Below are 24,764 nucleotides of genomic sequence, written 5' to 3' on the forward strand. Positions count from 1 at the left end.
CTTGTCATCTATAGTTACCTCAAGGGACTCGTTTCCATACACTCTTTCAATCTCTAAACCCTCTGTCAAGATTTTTATGTAAATGCTTCCATTACTATTTCCAAAAGCCATGAATTTGATTTACTTTAAATTTAATGTTAATTTATTTTCATCAAACCAACTTTTAATTTAAAAGACTTCTGAATTTATTACTTTTTACAGCTCCTGCAAATCTTTGCCCAACATAAAAGAGTAGTATCATCAGTTAACACTAAACAGCACTACTTAAAGGATCTTTGACACTTTCCGTCCCGCAGCGCTCCTCTGTGAGAGCGGGGGTGGGTGGTTCCACACGTTCCGCTGCTGTTTCTCACCAGCATCAGCTGATGGAGGGCTCTACTGTGGATAGTGTTGGTAGCGCACTGCTTTCCTCCCTGAGGCGCTGGATGGTGGACCAGAATCTCCTTGAAGCCGTACGGAAGTCTTGCTCCATAGTCTCACTGAACTCCTCCCATGCCCGGGTGTTTGCCTTGGTGACCATCTGAGCCGTGTTCCGCTTGGACTACCGGTACCCGTCAGCTGTCTCTGGAGTCCCACAGGCCAAAAAGACCTGATAGGACTCTTTCTTCAGCTTGACAGCATCCTTAACCGCCGGTGTCCACCAGCGGGTTCGGGGGTTGCCACCACGACAGGCACCGACGATCCTGCGACCACAGCTCCGGTCGGCCGCCTCAACAATGGAGGCACGGAACAGGGTCCATTCAGACTCGTTGTCCCCCGCCTCCCCCGGAACATTTTGGATGTTCTGTCGGAGGTGGGAATTGAAGCTCCTTCTGACAAGAGACTCTGCCAGACGTTCTGAGCAGACCCTCGCGATACGTTTGGGCCTGCCTGGTCTGACCAGCATCCTCCCCCACCATCTGAGCCAACTCACCACCAGGTAGTGGTCAGTTGACAGCCTGTTTAACCATGAAATTTAAATGTAATAGGGTAAAACCCAGTGCATTTAACATAACGCTTCATTTTTGAAAATGGGTTGAAATATGACATGTTGGTGGAGCTGGGTTCCGACTATCGGTATGGACTCCCTCCCTTCAGCGGCAGCTTGGCACATCTCTGATCACAGCGGCGCTTGTCTGCTGCACGGCTGCCGGCTTGTGGAGCCCCCGGGAGACCTCTGTGTTCCACCCGGTTTTACCCAGCGGCCAGCCCGGCGTATCTCTGACTCTGAAGCTCCGGTGTTGTTCAAAGTTAACTCCGGTTGTAGCTAGGTAGCTACCTCCGTTAGCTTAGCTCCCACCTCCGCGTTAGCTTTGGGTTAGCTTTTAGCTACATCGCTTCAGTTCGACAGGTGTCGTCATTTGATCCCGGCCTTACAGCCCCACCCTCAGCTCCACCTCTCTTCCCTTTTGTGGAATTGTCTGGGCTTGACGGAACCTGTGACACAGTCAAAATGGCGTGGTGGCCACCTCCCATTTTGGCTTAAAAACGCATTACTGGAGCTTATGGAAACGCAATGTCCAGTATATATGTCGATGGTTTGAAGGCAGTGAATCGAGCAGCTGTGTCTTTCCCAGCTTGTTGAATGCCCAGAATGCACACTGTGCACTGTGTTAGCCTGCTAGCTAACAGCTGCATCCTGGTGTCTGAATCCCTTCCTGCCTTAAATTATGTGATGTCACTGTGTTTTTTTCCTCTACGAAACACAAATATTGATGAGGAGGAACTTGTTGAAATCAAAACTAAGCCATTGTTATTCCATCTGTCAGGATGAATTTAAAATGTCATGTTTGTAATTAAATCTGATATTTATCTCCAGATCCCGGTCCTTTTAATATCACGTGATGGGATCAGAGCTTCCCTAGTAAAAATATCCCCAACAACACAGCCAAAGCAAAAACCTCTTTGAAACTTACATACCTCTCATCTATTTCAGTGGGACAACTTGAACATTGGGTGGCTACCAGATACTGTTTTGCTCATGCTATCTGTTGCTGGGTCGTGGTTGCTGTGAGAAAAACTTAAATATTACATCTGTAACATAGGACAAGTGTTCCCACGGAAACCTGAACGATGACAGAGCAGCTGACAATCATCAGGGACAACTGATCCAATTCTGGACTTCAGCACTGACCTGTAGGATGACGTATCCCAGCAGCTTCAGGTGCCGGTCCCTCATGGCCCGAGACCCAACCAGAACCTCAGAGTTGTGACAATAGTGCCACTTGTCATTGACAGACACGATGACTCTGCAGACACAACACAGGGTTTACATGCTGTGGCCTGGTTCTGTTAGAACCTCAGAACAGATTCTATTTAAAGTGGACTTACCTCCGGATGTTCCTTTGCTCTGGAGGCAGATCTTCTGAAACCTCCTGGTTGTGGGTTTTGAGCTGTGGGGACACTGGGGGGCCTCTACTGGTCGTGGATCCTTCATAAAATCCTGACAACTCACAGTCCTTTCCCTGAGCCCCCGAGATCCCTGCCGCCCCTTCGTCTTCCAGGATCTTTCGAATGGAAAACTGGAACAAGGAGTCAGGGGCAGGGGCCCCAGAGTCTCCTGGAGCCCCAGGTGGAGCCAGGCCATCAGAAGGAGGGCTGCTAAGTGTGGAGCTGTCCTGGCTCTCCAAGGAGTGCTCCTTGGCCAGACCGGAGTAGTACTCCTCAGCAGGGACATAGTAGGGGCCATAGTCCAGGGTAGAATCGTTAGGCCCGACCCGAGGGGGCCCTGTTGCTGTGGTGGCCCCAACAGTGTTGCAGATATGATGAGGCTGAAAGGTCCTGGCCTCTAGCGCGGCATCCATTCCTTCAACAGCCTGGCATGGCTGATCGACGCCGTCCTCTAGGGCCACAAATGGAGAGAACTTCTGCAGCTCTGAACTCACAGCTGCACATGCATCTTCAGCTGGTTTGGTCGTCGTGGCAACGCAGGATGCAGACACCAGGTCCAGAGGCAAACCTGAACCAGACCTAATGGGCAGAACTCGACCAGAAGTGTCCAACCAGAGAACAAAGTCTGCAGAGACGACAGGGACATGGTTCTGACTGATGCGGACTGTGGTTCTGATTGGTTCTGTGAGCAGATTATAAGTACCTGTGTAGTACCCTGGGGCCAGAACCTCATCCTGTTTGTAATTCTGCTCTCCGACCAACTGCCTCAGAGCCTCGGCCACCAACCCTTTATAACTGACGCCACAGGTAAACAGCATCACCTGACAGAACCCGACTCAATGTGCTAGACCACAAAATCTAAACAGTTCTACAAGGAACCACAATCTAAGTGTCAGTACTGTCACAATGAACGACAGCTCCTACTACTCTAACCCAGCTGTGAAACGAACCAAACAAAAATCCAGGTGTGTCTCACCTGTATACAGGTGTTACCTGTACTTGCGATTGGCCTCGTCAGTTGTGAGGGCGTGGTCAAACATCAGCACCTTGTGTGCATCCAGCAGACGAGGCCCCGTGTAGTCTCTGTGCTCCAACTCCACAGCGGCGTCCAGGAGAGACAGGTACCTCCTGACGATCAGAGCGTACGGGCTGTCTGTGGGCGGGGGGGCACATTGGTTAGCCTGTTATACTGGTTTGCTGCTCGGGCAGACATGAGGCATGCAGCTGGTACCAGAGACCAGGTTCTAGACCAGGTGTGCCCAACCCTGGTCCTCCAGATCACCCATCCAGCATGTTTTAGAGGTTTCCCTGTTTCAACACACCTGATTTGAACCAGAGGTAGGGATGGGTACCAAATTCTACACTTTTTAAGGCACCGACCCAATTCCATAGTACCAGCTGAGTACTGATTCATGTCATTTGAAACGGTGCCTTTTTCGGTACCCGTGCCGTGCACCGGTGCAAGAACATCGTCAGTCACTGTGGGCGAGCTGAACAGAGAGCAACGTGACAGAGAGGAAGTGTTCTGAAGTTTGGGTCCACTTCACTAAACAGGACGGATAACTGGGTGGTGATGGCACCAGCAACAACGATCATCCTCTTAATCTGCTCCAGTGGGTAAATAAACTGTTTAAGATAATGTTAGCTTGATATGTTAGCTTTTGTTTTCATTGGCTAATGGTGAGTTTGCTTTCTCTTCGGAAATTCCAACTTCCAAGTAGGAAGAATAAACAGTTTGAAAAAGAACGGCAAAAGGAATGAAGATGCACAGTAAATGTAGTTCACAGCAGAGATGTTTGCTTCAGTGTAATTAGCCATTTATAAAACTGCAAGGACCCACCATCACACAGTTTATAAAACTACAAGGACCCACCATCACACAGTTTATAAAACTACAAGGACCCACCATCACACAGTTTATAAAACTACAAGGACCCACCATCACACAGTTTATAAAACTACAAGGACCCACCATCACACAGTTTATAAAACTACAAGGACCCACCATCACACAGTTTATAAAACTACAAGGACCCACCATCACACAGTTTATAAAACTACAAGGACCCACCATCACACAGTTTATAAAACTACAAGGACCCACCATCACAGTTTATAAAACTACAAGAACCCACCATCACACAGTTTATAAAACTACAAGGACCCACCATCACAGTTTATTAAACTACAAGGACCCACCATCACACAGTTTATAAAACTACAAGGACCCACCATCACACAGTTTATAAAACTACAAGGACCCACCATCACACAGTTTATAAAACTACAAGGACCCACCATCACAGTTTATTAAACTACAAGGACCCACCATAGCAGTTTATAAAACTACAAGGACCCACCATCACAGTTTATAAAACTACAAGGACCCACCATCGCAGTTTATAAAACTACAAGGACCCACCATCACACAGTTTATAAAACTACAAGGACCCACCATCACAGTTTATTAAACTACAAGAACCCACCACCACACAGTTTATAAAACGACAAGGACCCACCACCACACAGTTTATAAAACTACAAGGACCCACCATAATGCAGTTTATAAAACTACAAGGACACACCATCACAGTTTATTAAACTACAAGGACCCACCATGACAGTTTATTAAACTACAAGGACCCACCATCACACAGTTTATAAAACTACAAGGACCCACCATCACACAGTTTATAAAACTACAAGGACCCACCATAACGCAGTTTATAAAACTACAAGGACCCACCATCACAGTTTATAAAACTACAAGGGCCCACCATCACAGTTTATAAAACTACAAGAACCCACCATCACACAGTTTATAAAACTACAAGGACCCACCATCACAGTTTATTAAACTACAAGGACCCACCATCACACAGTTTATAAAACTACAAGGACCCACCATCACACAGTTTATAAAACTACAAGGACCCACCATCACACAGTTTATAAAACTACAAGGACCCACCATCACAGTTTATTAAACTACAAGGACCCACCATAGCAGTTTATAAAACTACAAGGACCCACCATCACAGTTTATAAAACTACAAGGACCCACCATCGCAGTTTATAAAACTACAAGGACCCACCATCACACAGTTTATAAAACTACAAGGACCCACCATCACAGTTTATTAAACTACAAGAACCCACCACCACACAGTTTATAAAACGACAAGGACCCACCACCACACAGTTTATAAAACTACAAGGACCCACCATAATGCAGTTTATAAAACTACAAGGACACACCATCACAGTTTATTAAAATACAAGGACCCACCATGACAGTTTATTAAACTACAAGGACCCACCATCACACAGTTTATAAAACTACAAGGACCCACCATCACAGTTTATTAAACTACAAGGACCCACCATCACACAGTTTATAAAACTACAAGGACCCACCATCACACAGTTTATAAAACTACAAGGACCCACCATCGCAGATTATTAGACTACAAGGACCCACCATCGCAGTTTATAAAACTACAAGGACTCACCATCACAGTTTATAAAACTACAAGGATCCACCATCGCAGCTTATAAAACTACAAGGACCCACCATCACACAGTTTATAAAACGACAAGGACCCACCATCACACAGTTTATAAAACTACAAGGACCCACCATAACGCAGTTTATAAAACTACAAGGACCCACCATCGCAGTTTATAAAACTACAAGGAACCACCATCACAGTTTATTAAACTACAAGGACCCACCATCACAGTTTATTAAACTACAAGGACCCACCATCACACAGTTTATAAAACTACAAGGACCCACCATCACAGTTTATAAAACTACAAGGGCCCACCATCACACAGTTTATAAAACTACAAGGACCCACCATCACACAGTTTATAAAACTACAAGGACCCACCATCACACAGTTTATAAAACTACAAGGACCCACCATCACAGTTTATTAAACGACAAGGACCCACCATCACACAGTTTATAAAACTACAAGGACCCACCATCACAGTTTATTAAACTACAAGGACCCACCATCGCAGTTTATAAAACTACAAGGACCCACCATCACAGTTTATAAAACTACAAGGACCCACCATCGCAGTTTATAAAACTACAAGGACCCACCATCACACAGTTTATAAAACTACAAGGACCCACCATCACACAGTTTATTAAACTACAAGGACCCACCATCACAGTTTATTAAACTACAAGGACCCACCATCACACAGTTTATAAAACTACAAGGACTCACCATCACAGTTTATAAAACTACAAGGATCCACCATCAGTTTTTTAAACTACAAGGACCCACCATCACACAGTTTGTCCGGAGGACATAGAAGAGGATTAGGAGTACATGGAGCTGTGTTTTTGCCTCATTTAGAAACTGTTGTTGTTAAAGATTTTCATGTTGAAGAACTTTGTACAACACTACGATGATAAAATGCAAACAATTGTATGTAATTGATCACTATATATTTCAAATATGGTTAAATATTGGGAAATGCATATATACAGTGGGGCAAAAAAGTATTTAGTCAGCCACCGATTGTGCAAGTTCTCCCACTTAAAATGATGACAGAGGTCAGTAATTTACATCATAGGTACACTTCAACTGTGAGAGACAGAATGTGAAAAAAAATCCATGAATTCACATGGCAGGATTTTTAAAGAATTTATTTGTAAATCAGGGTGGAAAATAAGTATTTGGTCACTTCAAACAAGGAACATCTCTGGCTCTCACAGACCTGTAACGTCTTCTTTAAGAAGCTTTTCTGTCCTCCACTCGTTACCTGTATTAATGGCACCTGTTTGAACTCATTATCTGTATAAAAGACACCTGTCCACAGCCTCAAACAGTCAGACTCCAAACTCCACTATGGCCAAGACCAAAGAGCTTTCGAAGGACACCAGGAAAAGAATTGTAGACCTGCACCAGACTGGGAAGAGTGAATCTACAATAGGCAAGCAGCTTGGTGTGAAAAAATCAACTGTGGGAGCAGTTATCAGAAAACGGAAGACATACAAGATCACTGATAATCTCCCAGAACCACACGGGGGGACCTGGTAAATGACCTGCAGAGAGCTGGGACCACAGTAACAAAGGTCACCATCAGTAGCACACTACAACAGCAGGGAATCAAATCCTGCAGTGCCAGACGTGTTCCGCTGCTGAAGCCAGTGCATGTCCAGGCCCGTCTGAAGTTTGCCAGAGAGCACAAGGATGATAGAGCAGAGGATTGGGAGAATGTCATGTGGTCAGATGAAACCAAAGCCAAACTTTTTGGTATAAACTCAACTCGTCGTGTTTGGAGGAAGAAGAATACTGAGTTGCATCCCAAGAACACCATACCTACTGTGAAGCATGGGGGTGGGAACATCATGCTTTGGGGCTGTTTTTCTGCTAAGGGGACAGGACGACTGATCCGTGTTAAGGACAGAATGAATGGGGCCATGTATCGTGAGATTCTGAGCCAAAACCTCCTTCCATCAGTGAGAGCTTTGAAGATGAAACGTGGCTGGGTCTTCCAACACGACAATGATCCCAAACACACCGCCCGGGCAACAAATGACTGTGGAGGGAGTTGAAAGTCCATGTTGCTCGGCGACAGCCCCAAAACATCACTGCTCTCGAGAAGATCTGCATGGAGGAATGGGCCAAAATACCAGCTACTGTGTGTGCAAACCTGGTAAAGACCTATAGTAATCGTTTGACCTCTGTTATTGCCAACAAAGGTTATGTTACAAAGTATTGAGTTGAATTTTTGTTATTGATCAAATTCTTATTTTCCACCCTGATTTACAAATAAATTCTTTAAAAATCCTGCCATGTGAATTCATGGATTTTTTTTCACATTCTGTCTCTCACAGTCGAAGTGTACCTATGATGAAAATTACTGACCTCTGTCATCATTTTAAGTGGGAGAACTTGCACAATCGGTGGCTGACTAAATACTTTTTTGCCCCACTGTATTTAATTTAAAAAGCAATTTAAATAATTATTTAACACTCAAAAGTATCTAAAATTGGTACCGTTAAGTACCGGTATCGACTTGTAGGTACCTGGAATTGGTACCGTACCGATTAAAGGTACCCATCCCTAAAGTGGTGATTAGCAGTTTTCTGCAGAGCCTGATTAGCTGTTGAGCAGCCACTGAATCAGCAGGGTGAGCTAGCAGGATCAAGTCAATGTTCTCGAGGAAGCAGCTTGAGACTGTAATCCACGCTTTTATCACATTGAGGCTGGATTAGTGTAATTCTGTTCTGACAGGAACAAGTAAGGCTTCCATAAACAGATTGCAGTTGGTGCTTAACGCACTAGCTAGGTTTCTGACTGGTACAAGAGGGAGGGATCACATCACCCCAGTGCTGGCGGAGCTACAATGGCTACCAGCCTGTTTTAGAATAGATTTTAAGGTTTTGGTCTTTGTTTGTAAAGTTTTATCTGGGGAGGCGCCAGTCTATCCACCATGCTCTAATTTGTTCACTGAGGTCTGCAGACCAGTGTCTGCTGCCTACTCCAAGATATAGCTTGGAAAAGCGAGGTGGTTGGGCCTTCTCGGTGGTTGGGCCCCGGTTGTGGAATGCTCTGCCTTTAGCGGTTTGAACAGCTCCATCACTTCCTGTCTTTAAATCTAGGATAAATACATCTTTGTTTGTTAGCTTTTAATCGGCAGGTTTGTCTCTTAGTTGTGTTTGTAACATGTTTTTATTAGCTGTGTTAGGCCCTTTGGAGCTGACTGAAGTGAGCTAGAAAGTGTGACATAAATAAAATCGCTGATGATGACATGATGTGATCTGGTGTTGGTACTCCTTCCTTCTTAAAGTTGCTGCTGAGATCACAGACCAGCTCTGACAAATCACTGAACTGACAAACATTTATGTCACAGACTCAAACTGCCAACAATCAGCAGTTTGTGGTTTTTCAGAATATTTTTGTAAGTTTAGAGAAGTGTCTGCAGATTTTAAGTTTTGGTTGGATTGTAGTGTGTGAGGTGTTTTCACCAACACTGACATACTCACTGCAGAACAGTTATGTTATGTGTTTTAAGTGAGTAAGGCTGTAGCATACTGGTGGCCATTTCTGAACAGAAAAACATATTAATGTTACATTTTAACAGGGTTAGATGCTGCCGTTTGTATGTTAACTCATTCACTGCCCACCGTTTCCTGATTGGTTAAGCCCTTCCCTGCCAGCGTTTTTCACCGTTTTTACTGTTTTCTTAAGAGTCACAGAGCGTTGTGCGCTAGGATCATGTCGACACCAAAGCGGAGACTCACCTCTTACATCAAGAAGAATCTGTGCGTTTCGAGCGTTATCCGTTCTTTCATAATCCGTTGTTGAATTGTGATCGGCAGAAGATTTTCCGGTTCGCGCCTCACTTTTTTTTACAGTAGCGGCCCAAAACGATCTCCTAACACATGGATTTTCTGCTTCCTGATCACGTAATGTGTGACGTATGCGGATGAAGATTGGCTTTAGAGTTGAGATGTTTGTTCTCTCGGCGCGTGGGCTCGTTCCGACTCCCACACAGTAAAAAAATGCAAATGACTTTAGTCGTCAATGGCGGTCAGTGGGTTAAAGAGCAAGTCACCCCCAAATCAACTTTTTTGTTTCGCTAATAATCTATATAACCGAGTGTCTAATCATGCTGTAGTCAATAATTTGGCACTGTTACAGCTCCTGAAATGAGAGAAACCATGCACCCATCTGACAAATTTTGGCATGCCAGTGCGACCAGCTGATTGCTTCCAATGTCCATGGCCATGCCCCTCTGTCCCCATTGGTCAGGCTTTGTGTAGCTTGTCAGGATCATGTGTGGCTGCAGCATAAAAGGCTGTTTGGTACAACTCCAAAGAGATGAGACTGATCAAAGATCTCCTTGGTAGCTCCTGCCAGTGTGGCAGGTCGTTTTAGAGGCTGATTTTAAACCCTTATCTCCCACAATGAGCTCAAACCTCCTCCTTATGTTGCGATCCCAAGAGCCGGGTCGTAACAGGATCTTTAGTGTATCTCAGTTAAAATGTAAACATTCTGCCTAAAACTGTCAGCGTTGCGCCCTCTTCAGGTAAAAACTCTGCACTGCATTTGAATTTAAATCTGCCATCACTATTGGCTATGAGGTACCCTATGAAGTTAGCTGATACATTATAATGTCACAATGTCGTTGTGAGCCTGTGTGTGTGTTTGTTAGTGGCTCCGCCCTCTCGGTCAGCCAGGTAACAGCATTTGTTGCATTTTTCAAACAGGAAGTGGGAGTGGAGTTAGGGTGACAGCGAGTGACTTGTTCTTTGAACTCCCCACTTCAAACACAACGGTAAAAAAAACACAAGCTTCAGGGAACATTTGTAAATGTTATTTCAGCTGTGTGTGTGTGTGTGTGTGTGTGTGTGTGTGTGTGTGTGTGTGTGTGTGTGTGTGTGTGTGTGTGTGTGTGTGTGTGTGCGCGCTCTGTCTTCTCCATCCCCAGTGAGTCATGGTGGATGGCTGCTTATACTGAGCCAAGATCCTCTGGAGGTTTCTTCCTGTTAAAAGGGAGTTTTCCTCTCCACTGTCGCTGCATGCTTGCTTAGTATGAGGATTGCTGTAAAGACTCTCTGACACTAGTCTTTGACTCGATGCAACCGGCTGGGTTCCTTATACAGGAAACTTGTTACTGATTGGCTTAGGTGGCCTACCGCGTTTATGTGAAAAAAAAAAAAAAAGTTGTCTCTAAGGGAAGGTAAAACTCAATTTTACAGCCACTCACATCCAGTTTTCCCAGTCAACAAAGGACCTGGTGTCTGGTACTGACCAGCCTCTGTGGACCAAGTAGGAAATGTTTCTCCTACATAGGCTGCGCCATGGCTATGAGATCACCCCCCCCCCATCCCCGCGCTGTACTGAAAAACCCAAAACCGTATCCATGTAGCGTTCCACTCCTACTGTTTAGTGACTTTAGGCCGTTTGGTGACTAGTCTGCACCACTCACTGGTTACGTTGCTGATGAAGACGGTGGAAAACACCCGGTGCAGCACCATTCCAGGGAAGTGTCCCAGCTGGAACAGGGACATCAGGATGTTGACGGTTGCAAGCGGCGAGCTGAGTGCCTTCAGCTCCACCACTTCTTCCAGCCGAGAGAAGAACTGCTGCTCGTTGGACGGCCGGTAACTCATCCTGCTGAACGGGAACACCAGTTTCTGGATCACCTGAGGACACAGAAACACACCCTTAGCTTCAGGATGCCCCACCTTCATCCTGCCTAACCCACGACTACTGAGCTCTTCTACCTTGCTGTCCAGGTACTCCGCCTTTTTCACCAGGAAGTCTGCAATGGTGTCAAGCAGCCGTGTCTCTCTGAGCCGATGGCGTGCGATGTATTTGGAGATCAGAGCCATTGTGTAAGGTGTGATGCTGTCCACCTTCTTGGGTAACTCCTCTGGTAACGAAAATCAGCATGTAGATACGTCATCAGAGGGTTCGGGTTGTTATGCATCTACCTGGCGTACATTTAGAGTCTGGGTTTTACCCGTAGGTGAGTGCTTGTGTTTTTCTCTGTAAACAAGGCTGTTGCTAGCTGAAGCTAACAGCTAGCTGGTGCTAGAGAGGCTGGCTTTATTCAACACCACCATGGTAATCCTGGCTTCACATTCTACTGCCTCTTTAGGATTTCCTGCCACCGGGACCTTCTGATGTGCGATGGGGCATCTCACATCCATCACTGGGCTACATTACAGCATTATGAATTCTGTGGTGGTCAAAAGCCTAGTCTATACTTCACCGTCTGCAGGCGCGGACACGAGTAACACCGTTATCCGTGGTCACGAGAGCTCTCCAACAAGGTCAGGACATGTGGAGCTCAAACTTCTAACTCTCTGTTGAAAGTAATGGAGACCACAAGCCTGTGATTGGTCACATGGACGATGGTGAACTGTTGTTTTCACAATAGACTGATTAGTTTGATTTAGTGACAAGCTGCTCCTGTAGAAACTAATGAAGGCTGAGGAGACGTGTCAGCTGTTAGATGGAGGTGTTAAGAAGAGGAATGAACAGCGAGGACATAAGTTTCACTGTTGGTTCTACTAAACAGACACTAGGGGGTGCTAACAGCAGGCCACAACTGCCACGTGTGCCTTTAAGGTGACAGAAATGCAGAAAGGTTCAAATTAAAACGCTAGTGTTCCTCTACAGGGTTCCGGTTTTATTTCTGGCAGGAACCTCTCCTCTGTCCGACCGCGCTTCCCACCTCTGACACTTTCTCCAGGCAGTGTTCTGTCTTTTACGGGTTCCTGAGCTGAGAGAACTTCTACTTCAGCAGCTAGAGCCTCCATCTCGCTGTCACTGATGTTTTAGTTTCCTTAAGATCTCAGGGGTTCCCCTCATGAGCTTTACAGGATGTGGTGTGACCAAATATGGTAATGAGGGCGTTCCTGTATGTAAATGACTGAATAAACATGAGACCTGGGTACGCACAGGTGGGATTTATCATCAGCAGGTTGTACGAGAGGCCACCGCATGTTTCATAAATCAGGGTTTTGGCCGTTCGTACGAACGCTCTAGTAGTAATGCTACGACCGATATCCAGATGTTTTCCACCTTTTTGTCATGCTTAAGTGTCACTAATGACATCATTAATGACATCAGTTGATGCACAACATTTTTGAAGCTACACCACTTTGTGAACTCTGAATTGAACTAACTGTTTAATCAAGCAGTTTTAAATCTCTGAAAGCAAAGGTGGGCACAATGTATGATAAAGTATTACCCCTTTATCTGAAATACTGGTTCATCAGCCTGAATTTGTACCTGAAAAAAAAAAGATTGAAGCTCCGCCCAAAGCCACACCCACAACAGCATCGCAGCTCTTGTATTAGCCTAGCCTAATTTCTGCTTCTCCTTCTGCGTCGGCGCAAGGGCTCTCCGACAGGCTCACAGAGGGTGACGTTAACGTACCAAAAAGGTCAATTTTCACCTACATACTGATCAACATAATAACCTTTCATCTACAGCATAAATCCACTTTCTACGCGGCCTTCCAGAACCAGAAGGTTCTGTTCATTCAGTGCGTGTTTAAATACCAGAAAGACATAATGAAAGTGTCAAGGGTCCTGCACTCTCTGCGTAAAAGCCAGACTGCTGAATTCCTCACTATCCACTTGAAGCTTTAACATGATTTATAGTTATAAGTTAAATAATCATATGAATGAATGAACAAGATGTTTAAATGAAATGTTTGAATAATCTGTGCTTAAATCAATTAATTAAAAATGAATATTGTTCTTACAGTGATCCATTTATATCACAAATCAGTATGTGTTTTAACAAGAGTAAGAGTTTTGATCATTTTCATTCACAAAGTGTTAAAACTAGGGATGCACCGATACCTCTTTTTTCCAAACCGATACGATACCGATACTTGGATCTGAGAGCTCACCGATACCGATACTTCTACAACACAAAAAAAAGCTAGGATTTGGAATACAGATTTTATTTTCTTCTCTGCTTTCAACAGGAGAAGACTGCGAGGTAGATAAAAAGTAAAATATATGAATGGAAATCATCACAAAACTAAAATATTAGGTGAACAGAAATGACAAGCTACAGTGAAGCTATATTCAAGCAACTGCATTGGTATCGGTTCCTGGTATCGGTTAACTTTTACTGATACCAATACTGGTATTGGTATCGGCACAGATACCGATACCAGTATCGGTATCTGTGCATCCCTAGTTAGTGGGGCAAAAAATTATTTAGTCAGCCACCGATTGTGCAAGTTCTCCCACTTAAAATGATGACAGAGGTCAGTAATTTTCATCATAGGTACACTTCAACTGTGAGAGACAGAATGTGAAAAAAAATCCATGAATTCACATGGCAGGATTTTTAAAGAATTTATTTTTTAATTCAGGGTGGAAAATAAGTATTTGGTCACTTCAAACAAGGAACATCTCTGGCTCTCACAGACCTGTAACGTCTTCTTTAAGAAGCTTTTCTGTCCTCCACTCGTTACCTGTATTAATGGCACCTGTTTGAACACATTATCTGTATAAAAGACACCTGTCCACAGCCTCAAACAGTCAGACTACAAACTCCACTATGGCCAAGACCAAAGAGCTTTCGAAGGACACCAGGAAAAGAATTGTAGACCTGCACCAGACTGGGAAGAGTGAATCTACAATAGGCAAGCAGCTTGGTGTGAAAAAATCCACTGTGGGAGCAATTATCAGAAAATGGAAGACATACAAGACCACTGATAACCTCCCTCGATCTGGGGCTCCAAGCAAGATCTCATCCCGTGGGGTCAAAATGATCATGAGAACGGTGAGCAAGAATCCCAGAACCACACGGGGGGACCTGGTGAATGACCTGCAGAGAGCTGGGACCACAATAACAAAGGTCACAATCAGTAACACACTACAACGGCAGGGAATCAAATCCTGCAGTGCCAGACGTGTTCCGCTGCTGAAGCCAGTGCATGCCCAGGCCCGTCTGAAGTTTGCCAGAGAGCACATGGATGATACAGCAGAGGATTGGGAGAATGTCATGTGGTCAGATGAAACCAAAGTAGAACTTTTTGGTATAAACTCAACTCGTCGTGTTTGGAGGAAGAAGAATACTGAGTTGCATCCCAAGAACACCATACCTACTGTGAAGCATGGGGGTGGGAACATCATGCTTTGGGGCTGTTTTTCTGCTAAGGGGACAGGATGACTGATCCGTGTTAAGGACAGAATGAATGGGGCCATGTATCGTGAGATTCTGAGCCAAAACCTCCTTCCATCAGTGAGAGCTTTGAAGATGAAACGTGGCTGGGTCTTCCAACACGACAATGATCCCAAACACACCGCCCGGGCAACAAAGGAGTGGCTCCGTAAGAAGCGTTTGAAAGTCCTGGAGTGGCCTAGCCAGTCTCCAGACCTCAACCCCATAGAAAATCTGTGGAGGGAGTTGAAAGTCCATGTTGCTCGGCGACAGCCCCAAAACATCACTGCTCTCGAGAAGATCTGCATGGAGGAATGGGCCAAAATACCAGCTACTGTGTGTGCAAACCTGGTAAAGACCTATCGTAATCGTTTGACCTCTGTTATTGCCAACAAAGGTTATGTTACAAAGTATTGAGTTGAATTTTTGTTATTGACCAATTACTTATTTTCCACCCTTATTTACAAATAAATTCTTTAAAAATCCTGCCATGTGAATTCATGGATTATTTTCACATTCTGTCTCTCACAGTTGAAGTGTACCTATGATGAAAATTACTGACGTCTGTCATCTTTTTAAGTGGGAGAACTTGCACAAACGGTGGCTGACTAAATACTTTTTTGCCCCACTGTAAATCCTTTTGTGGCTGGGGACGGCGTGGCTTTATGAGGAATGTTGGTAAATACTCAGAAACATGTCAAATTCTGATTGGCCAAACTTGGCCAGAAATCATAACAAAGTAGTTCAATAAAACAAGACTTCATTCCCGATTAATTCAGTTTCCAGCTGAGCCCTGATTTGGCCGAATGTAAAAGAAGCCTCTTTTGAAACAATCTCCTTTGACCTCCTGTCAAAGCCTCTCTGCAACGCTGCAAGCTGATCCAGTCAAACAGATTTTCAGAGCTACTTCAACTCTCAAACATCCACCTTGGACGCTGATAAGCATTCCAGCTTCCTGTTGTGACCTGGAGACATCTCAAGACCGGACTGGTCGTTTCGGAGCTAATCTACGGGCTTCAGATACCTTGGGGTCGAAGTCCACCCGACTTCTGACAGTCCGGATCTGCTGGGGGTCTCCACAGGGGTATTGTGTCGTGTATGATGAATTTTTATTAATAAACAACTCTCTATTTTACAACAAACAACAAATGCTTTTACACCCAGATTTCACAATTTCTCTCAGATACAAAGAACAGTTGCTACAACATCTAGCTTCCATCACAACACCTCACATCCACCACACCACATCTCATTATTCATATATTGTCATGTATAAATAATTAGTTTAGGAAAAATAATTAAATCCATTTCATTAACTATATACTGACTCTGTATGAATTAATACAAAGTGTGTTTATGGTCCCTGAAGAACCAAAGAACCCTAGAATCTTCAGATTAAACATTCAAAGATCAATCAGGTTAATATTTCATATTTATATGGAATATCACATCTTACTGGGCATAATGTTTTAATTGTTACAGTGACGGAGACAAACATCGGCTGTACCTTTGTTAAAAAAGTTCACAGATATTTAGCAGCACACCCAGAACAGACTGAAGAACGCATCGCGGAAAAAGTCAGAAAATATGAACATTTACCTCACCTGTGAGCGAAGGAGTACAAAATACGGAGCAAACGTGGACGTAAACGACGGGAAACGTGGGTTTGGAGGTGGTGAACACTAAACGTGCCGGAGAAGGGGAGTAGTAAGGTGTGTGTTACCAGAATAAATGACCCCTGTAGTAACCTGAGAGTGTTGGAGTCATCACGTCATGATTACATTTATCAGCCGTAGCTCCGAGTGGGCGGAGCCCAGCGTCGTCCACCACAGAGAGGCTGCTCCTCTAGCTCAGTCATGTGATGTTGGATGGGTCTGACTGTAGCTCCTGCCTGGGTTTGATCTTTGAAATTCCTGGTATAGCTGCTGTGTCGACTCATTTGAACGAGCTGCCCTTGGGCTTTACATCACTCTCACAGACGGAGTAAAAATGAGCTGTACACTGTTGCTGTGGCGCGCGCACGTGTGTGTGTGTGTGTGTGCGCGTGTGTGTTGGGAGGGGGGTAATGCTGCACATTATGCCGGCTACAGAGTATGAGAGATATGGTACGATCGGCTCGGAATGGTGGTCGGAATTTCCTGACCATGTTTTTTATGGAAACTGGACGACTTTGATCGGTGGCTGATCAATCGGAATATCCCTACATTTTACATTTCATTCGTAGGATGAAATCAAGAAGTTTCTACCAACGCTTGACCAGAAGAAGCCTAACCCTAACCCTTGAGAAACAAGCCTCCAGGTAGAGCGGTGAACCTGTAAAACCTTGAATGGATTTGGAGGACCAAATCTGCCAAGACCCTGCTGGAAGAGCAATGATCACTCTCTCCATTCGACACACCGAACAGGTAAAACAGCAGGCGGCTAACCTGTTTCCAGGTGAAACATACCTGCCAGGCTACTGATGAATCTCTCCTGTCTGTTCTGATAGAACAGGTGAGAGCTGAAGATCAGCTCCAGACTCTTGTTGCTTGCCTCTTGAGCGCATGCCGCCAGCATTTCATCCAACAGCGCCATCTCCTGGTCGCGGACTCCACTGACGCTGGCCAGAGTGTGTTTGACCAGCCGTAGGATCTTCCTGAAAGAGCACAGACTTCAGACTCGTCTCAAGGAGCCTCAGTCCGAGTCGGACCTCTGATTCTCACCTGTTGGTCAGCAGCTGCTCTGAGCTGGAGGTGGCAGCTGTAGCACCTCCTTTGACCGGCTCCAGCAGCTGCAGAGAGCGCCACTTGAGTCTGTAGTAGGACAGCAACAGGAAGAGGGTCTGCGGGTGGCGTTCCCGCTCCAGGTTCTTCTCTAGGCCGGCTAGGCATGCTTCAGTCAGTGGGTGCTGGCTGCCTGGGTGGAGCTTCATAGTAGAGCTGAACACCATGGACATGTCCTTCTGGTTGAACTGGTTCAACCTGGACTGGGACTCTGCCTCTAGAACCTGGACCACCTGGGAGTCGCTTGGCAGGCCTGAGGGAAGAGTAGCGAGAAGATGAGGTCAGGGTTAGGACCATTCCAGAGTGACTGGGTAGAAGTAGACTCACCCAAGGCAGCCACAGCATACAGGCAGTTGACAATGCTGAAGTTGTCGAACTTGGAACAATCGCTGATGATGGCGCTACAGAGCATCTGGAAGTCCGGATGCTCCAGGATGCACCTCTTGTCTCCCTCTGGTGCTCCACTTTTGGAGGCCTCGCCATCAGAAGCATCCCTGCTGGACTGCAGCGTGGGCGTGGCCTGCAGAAGCTGTCCAATCTTCTGCAGAGCCACAGGGTAGTGGTTGTGGGAGATCTTAGCAGGGTTCTGGGTGATCCACCTCAGAACCTCGTCGGGTCGCCGCGAGCGCTCGATCAGACGCTTCATGGTAAAGAACGTGTCGTAGCTCATCTTCTCATGGATGAAGTTCCAAGTTTTCTTCTTAGGGACCCCAACAACTGGAGCTCCTCCCCCATAGCTGTGTATGGGGACTTGGTGGTGGTAGTGGGGGGGCAGAGGGGTTGGGTGCAGGTGGTGGGCGTGTGGGTGGGGGTGGTAATGGTGGTGGAAGTGTGCTCCTTTGTGGGCATCAGGTCGACCCTGGTACAGCTGGTAGGAGGGGAGAGGTGGTGGTGGGTGTGGGTGATGGGGGACATGTGGGTGGGGCGCCTCCAGCATCGCTAATCCCGCTCTTCGTCCTTGCTTGAACCCGCCTCCCCCTCCCCCTCCTGTGGTGCTGTAGAGGCGGGTGGCATACATGCTGCCGAGCAGATCAGAGGGGTGGGGGGTGAGGGGAGGCAGGAGGTGGGCTCGGCTTAGGAGGCGCCACCCAGTGGACGAACACAGCATAGTCCCACAGTCAGACCGCCTGGAGGAACCGGCTCAGGTCTCCTGGAACAGGACAGAGACACGAGGCTGGATATCTCTGGTTAAAGTCCCACTGGTGTGTGTGTATGTGTGTGTGTGTTGACCCATCCCTGTATTGGGCAAGTTACTTCAAAACTGTAATGCATTATTTATTACTTGTTTCCCTCATTTTAAAGTAATTCATTACGTTACAATATTACTGATTTAAAATTTTAAGGCATTACACTACTTTTGCATTACTTTAAGTAACTTTCACAAAAACAACTTCAATATGAATCTGGTTAGGGCTGCAACAACGAATCGATAAATTCGATGAAAATCGATTACTAAAAGCGTTGGCAACGAATTGCGTCATCGATTCGTTGTGTCGCACAACTCTTCCACCCCCCCACCCCCTTCCGTTGCCAGAGCAAGTCAGATCAGCGCGAGGGAGAGCCGGCAGACTTGCGCTGCTGCGAACCGGTTCCGCCCAAGGCCGGATTAACTGGGCAATTGCCCAGGGCCCACGAACTCTAAAGGGCCCAGGGCACGAGCACAATACTGTATCAATAATTTCCCAATTTATGAGGACTATGGTGACCGTACGTTCCGTTTTCCCCGGACATGTCCACTTTTCACTCTCTGTCCGGGGCGTCCGGACTGCGGGTTCTTGTATTGATGAAAATGTCCGGCTTTTCATCCAGGAGCAGGGATCGAATCATGGGGGAGCTGTATATCCTACACATCCGGGGAGCTGGAAAAAAGTTTTCTATATTATATCATTTTTGGACTCTTTTGAGCAGAGAGCGGCACAGCGCATTGTTGCACAGCGATCCAGGCAGCTGCTTCCAGCGCAAGGTCCATTCTCAAAGTGGCACAACCAAAAATCTATAATTAGCACACGATCGTTCATGTCTGCACATGTTCTCTATTTTCTGTCTTATTTGTGCCTGAAGCTCGCTACTGCGGAGCTCATCACCTGTGCTGTGGTGATTTCACCTCACGCAGCATCGAAAACGCGCTCTGCGCTTTGCGGTCAGGAGATCCCTTTGATCTGCTCAAAAGTAACTGATGAGGTGAAAAAGTAAGAATCCAGGCAACAGATTTTCTGGAGAATTAAGAGGAGATGCAGGAAGATGAGAGACAGACAGGACAGGAAAATACTTCAATAAAAACAAGAAAACTAAACAAAGTGTTGAAAAGTCAAATGTAGGTAGATTTATCTCCACTACACGTTTTTACCTATAAAAAACAATAAGTTATACACATGTCATATTTATACATCTGATACAATTCAGATCACCTTCAAAACTCAGTCACACACCCAGGGCCGTTTCAAGACATTTTGGGGGCCAAGGCAAAATGCCCCCCCCATAACTGGGCTCCCCAGAAGCCTCTGTGTAATTCATACCCTCTCCAGTAGTGTTAGTTATACAGTGTTTATAAAAGCCCCTCAGACATTACTGACATGTTCTAATATTATCAGATGAAAAACTAAATTATCAGACATGATGTCTCATCTGTTTCTTTTCTAAACTTGCAAAAAGTAACAAAACCATTTGAAAGCCACTATTTGTGGATTCTCTGAAAGTTTCCATGGAGTGTGGGGCAACTTATTTTTTCATTGATCCTATCGTCTAATCTCACAGCTGAAACAAGCATCCTTAATCATCTGTGCACAGGAAGCTTACCAATGCTGTAGTAAAACAAAAGGTATAATAATTTATTATTAATAAAACCTTGTTGCAGCACTAAAGCAGAAAAATGAGATTTTGCATTAAATATGCAAAATATTTACATATGAATTGTTTTAGAGCCCTTTTATTGGCAGGCATTCAAGTATTGAGTATATTTACTGCATATTACAGTAAAATATTCTATATGTGACCACATTATGGTGATCCTCGGGTCGTGATGATGGAGCCCTTGAATATTGTTGCCCAGGGTACGACAAAGTGTTAATCTGGCCCTGGTTCCGCCGTCACATTCCCGCAGAAACTGGTTGATCACACCGGGGCCAGACTACTAACATGTGGCTTTACAACCACAATGTCCTCGGAAGCAAAAACGCTTTTAAAAGGGAGGGAGGAGTCCTAACTGTTGCTGCAGGCGTGTTGTGTGAGAGTGCAGTTATATACTGGTTAATATATTTTTGGGTTCAGTTGCTTTCATGTGGCCTAATGTGAGTCTATTTGGGATCATTGGAATGATCAGCAGCATTTCTTGATGTGACTTTATGGCAGTTGCCCAGGGCATCATCGCAAGGAGGATGGCATTCATTTACTTTTGTTTTATTTGGTATTTTTTCAGTCATTTTTGGAAATAGTGATCAATTTTGATTAATTCACAGCCTATGTTTAATTACATTTAAAAATTAGTTGTTTGACATCCCCAGTTACAATAAATGTCAACAGATTAGATCAAACAAAACAGATGAGAATTGCCCTTAAGCTGTTTAACTTGGACCAAGCATTTTAGGTCACAGATAGATGTAGCTTAGGGTCTCTGTCTATACACCTTATAAGACAATTTAGGTGATGGCATGTTGTTTTTCTGCTATTGAACTGTTTTCTAATAATGTTGTGTTTAATAAAGTGAAGGAAGGAGAGAAATAACGTTTCCCTAGCAGTGTTTAAAAATTTCCCCATGTAATCCGATTAATCGTGTCGAGACCCCATCCGATTCATCGATTATCCAAATAATCGTTTGTTGCAGCCCTAAATCTGGTAATCTGACGCTCAGTGAGCTCATGATATATATGTGGAAGGTGATGTGGTGTCTGAGCTAGGATTGCTGTTAAAACAGTCAGATATAATAACAGTGCTTTAAAATGATTGTTTATTAAATGAAAGCAACAACAATTTGTACTCTCAACACGCTGCCATCTTATATTAACTGAGCAGGGAGTGGGGTGGTGGGGGCTCCAAGCCTAAATTTGCCTTGGTCCCCAAATGCCTTGATACGGCCCTGGATGTGGGACTGACTTCTGGGGTGATCTGATTCTATCACACGTATAAATATTAAATGCTTATATATCTACCTACTTTTTTTCTTTTCAAGCACTTTGTTTTGTTTTCTTGATTTTATTTGAATAATTTCCGGCCCTTTCTCTCTCTAACCTTCCTGCATGCTGCATGTTTTCTCCGTTGGCCAGAAAAACTGTTTCCTAGATTTCCTACTTTCTAACTACTCAGCCAAAGGGATCGACCGAACACAAAAAAAAAAATTAAATAAAAGCCTAATATGTGCTGCGCTCCAGCAGCAATGAGTTGAAATCACCGGGGCACAGATTATGAACTCAGCTGAAAAGTACATGAAGTACCAGAGAATATGGGCTGATATAAACGATCGCAAACAAATTACTTTGTTTTGGTGGAGCGATTTTGTGACTATAACAGCGGCCGCGCGCAGGACGCAGCTGGAGTATTTGAGCCGTTACCGCTGCGTCCTCTCTGCTCATAGAATGCCCGCAAAGCTGAGTCCATAAATGACGTCATATATCAGGGTATCTGCAGGTTTAAGGGAGCCAAATTTAAGACTTTTTAAGACCTTTTTAGGGCCACTTCTACCAAATTTAAGCAATTTTTTAAAATTAAGTTTAAGCTTTAATTTCCAGCTATTGCCTGGAACTGGTGCTAACCACGTCGCGAATGTGGGATTAACCATCCAGTTACCATTAAACTTGCACTTCCCCATGGCGCAAGCTCCCACTAGCTTAACCAGCTAATGTGCCCATCTAAAAATAGCCCCCTTTCACAACCAACTGAATGTGTACGGTTCTGCTTATGCCAACCATCATACACAAAAAATGCTGAACACTCGAAATTCACGAAAATTTTATAGACATAAAAGAATCTTGTTTATTGGGTCTTTGGTAGTTTAAGACCTTTGGAAACTGTATTTAAGGATTATTTGTAATTTTTAAGGATTTTCAAGGCCTTAAATTTGGAAAAGCAAATTTAAGACTTTTTAAGGACCCGCGGATACCCTGATATATGTGGATACTGGATCTTTTTGCAGGCTTCCCGCAATTTGAATTTTTAGGAAACCCACATCTTGATTCTGGGTTTAAAAATGCGTTGTAATTACCGCGTTACTGACAATTGTACCGAGTAAATATTACCATTTTCTTTCCCTGTAATGCCTTACATTACCACATTACAGCAAAAAGCAATGCATTACAGTAATTAATTACTTTTGTACCGCGTTACTCCCAACACTGCCCCTATGGGGAGCGGTGAGCTGCAGAAATGGCCATACTTGGGAACGATTTGGTGATTACACACACGTATGTAAACACACACACACAGAGATGGAAGAAGGAAGAGCGAACAAGAGAACTGAGAATCCAGGGGTTGAGCTGGGTCAAAGGTCACACCAAGATCACATTTTTCATGGCTTTAGTCCTGGCATTGGAGAGTAACAACATCATGTATGACATCAAACCGCGATAACTACGTGATTTCCTTCTTTTTAGTTTAATGGTGGACGGCATTACACAAATCGTGACCTTTGAACTCTCGAGGGATCTTGAGACCTGTCGAGTCCAGCGCGGAGTGGGCACATGGTGAACTGTTCCATGCCACTCACGCGTCCAGGATGAAGCAGGGCTTGTTTTAATACCTGGCTGAGAACGATCAGATCGGGACTCTGGTTCGGCAGATACTCACATCAAATGACTCGGAATCGGATTGGGAGCAAAAGCCTGATTGAAACGTCCCTACTTGTTCCACATGTAATGTTGGTAACCTCTCTCAAAAGCAGCTGGAAGCTCTCCTGTTCAATCTGGTTTTTCTCCTCGTCCGGCTCTTTCCACCAACTCCTCTTTCCTTTTCTCCCTCTCCTTACATTTTTAATCACAATTTTCCTTAATTTTAAACAAACGTTTTAATCACTTTTAAAGATCCTTTTTACGTTTGAATTGTTTTGTTCTTGTGAAGCGCCTCGTGGTATTTATTTGGAGAGGTGCTTCATAAAAGATTGTTTTCTGTCTTTCAACATTTAACAAATCAGCTGTGTTCGTGATCCAAAACCTACAGGAAACGCGCTGAAGCAGCTCCATCAGGACAGTCCAGCTGATGAGACTGTCTCGTGGTGGTCCAGAAGACCCTGTGAGTCCATCTGGAATGTGCTCCACTGAGGCTAAAGACGTGTTGCTCCATCATGTCTCTGCTAGGACAGGGATCACGTCCACATTAGTACGAGCATGTCTCTCAACCTCTCTACGTCAGACAGGAAGAGGGTGTGGAGCTGGAGGGATTGGACACGAGGACCCTGATTTGTCCAGCTGTCCCACACCTGAGCAGAACACAATGCTCTGTGCCAGTAATTAGACGGAGCCGTGATCCAGTAGGACACCTGCACGCACGAACACACACCTGTCAAGTCACCTCACAGTCCCATGCTAAAGCTGCTAACACGTCTCTCACGCAAGATGACGTCATGGTTAAAATGACGTGCAATGGTGTCGTCAGATGGTATAATGCTGCATGCTAAACTGAACCAAGGCTACTTGAGCTAGCTCTGTTAGCTTCATGTTAGTCATGACCCGGGTTCAGGCGCGTGCACAAAGCGCTGTCTGCGTGACACGCGCCTGACACCGACGGACGGGTTACCTCATAGCTCAATAAGGTGGCAGTCCACTCGGTAAAACACCGGAGGTCGCTGAGCGCGAATTCACTGGAGAAACCGTATTCGGTCAGCCGCCTCATTCCTCCACTCTGTCTGTAGCCTCCATCCTGCCGGAGCCGGTGTAGAATCTGGAGTAGCGCGGGACAGCGACACCCCGCGGCTCCACGGGGAAATACACCCTAACCCACTTCACTAGGTGTTTTACTTCATTCAGATGGT

General features: G+C 45.0%; 1 protein-coding gene across 2 annotated transcripts in view; it reads right to left on the reverse strand.

Moving 5' to 3' along the window:
• fastk (Fas-activated serine/threonine kinase) overlaps nt 1-24,764 on the reverse strand; it is a 31,615-nt gene that overhangs the window by 5,892 nt on the left and 959 nt on the right. The window contains exons 1-10 of one of the 2 annotated variants that reach the window (XM_015956449.3): nt 24,530-24,666; nt 18,137-18,959; nt 17,750-18,062; nt 17,495-17,682; nt 11,636-11,784; nt 11,338-11,554; nt 3,364-3,523; nt 3,074-3,165; nt 2,311-2,995; nt 2,114-2,228 (exon numbers count right to left, since the gene is read on the reverse strand). In XM_015956449.3, coding sequence (XP_015811935.1) covers nt 2,114-2,228; nt 2,311-2,995; nt 3,074-3,165; nt 3,364-3,523; nt 11,338-11,554; nt 11,636-11,784; nt 17,495-17,682; nt 17,750-18,062; nt 18,137-18,917 — 2,700 coding nt within the window. In that variant the 5' untranslated portion in view covers nt 18,918-18,959; nt 24,530-24,666. Of the gene's footprint in view, nt 1-2,113; nt 2,229-2,310; nt 2,996-3,073; nt 3,166-3,363; nt 3,524-11,337; nt 11,555-11,635; nt 11,785-17,494; nt 17,683-17,749; nt 18,063-18,136; nt 18,960-24,529; nt 24,667-24,764 lie in introns of those variants that run through there. The other variant, XM_015956450.3, reaches the window with a different exon arrangement.

This window comes from Nothobranchius furzeri, chromosome 11, assembly GCF_043380555.1.
Source record: "Nothobranchius furzeri strain GRZ-AD chromosome 11, NfurGRZ-RIMD1, whole genome shotgun sequence".
Classification (NCBI taxonomy): Eukaryota; Metazoa; Chordata; class Actinopteri; order Cyprinodontiformes; family Nothobranchiidae; genus Nothobranchius; species Nothobranchius furzeri.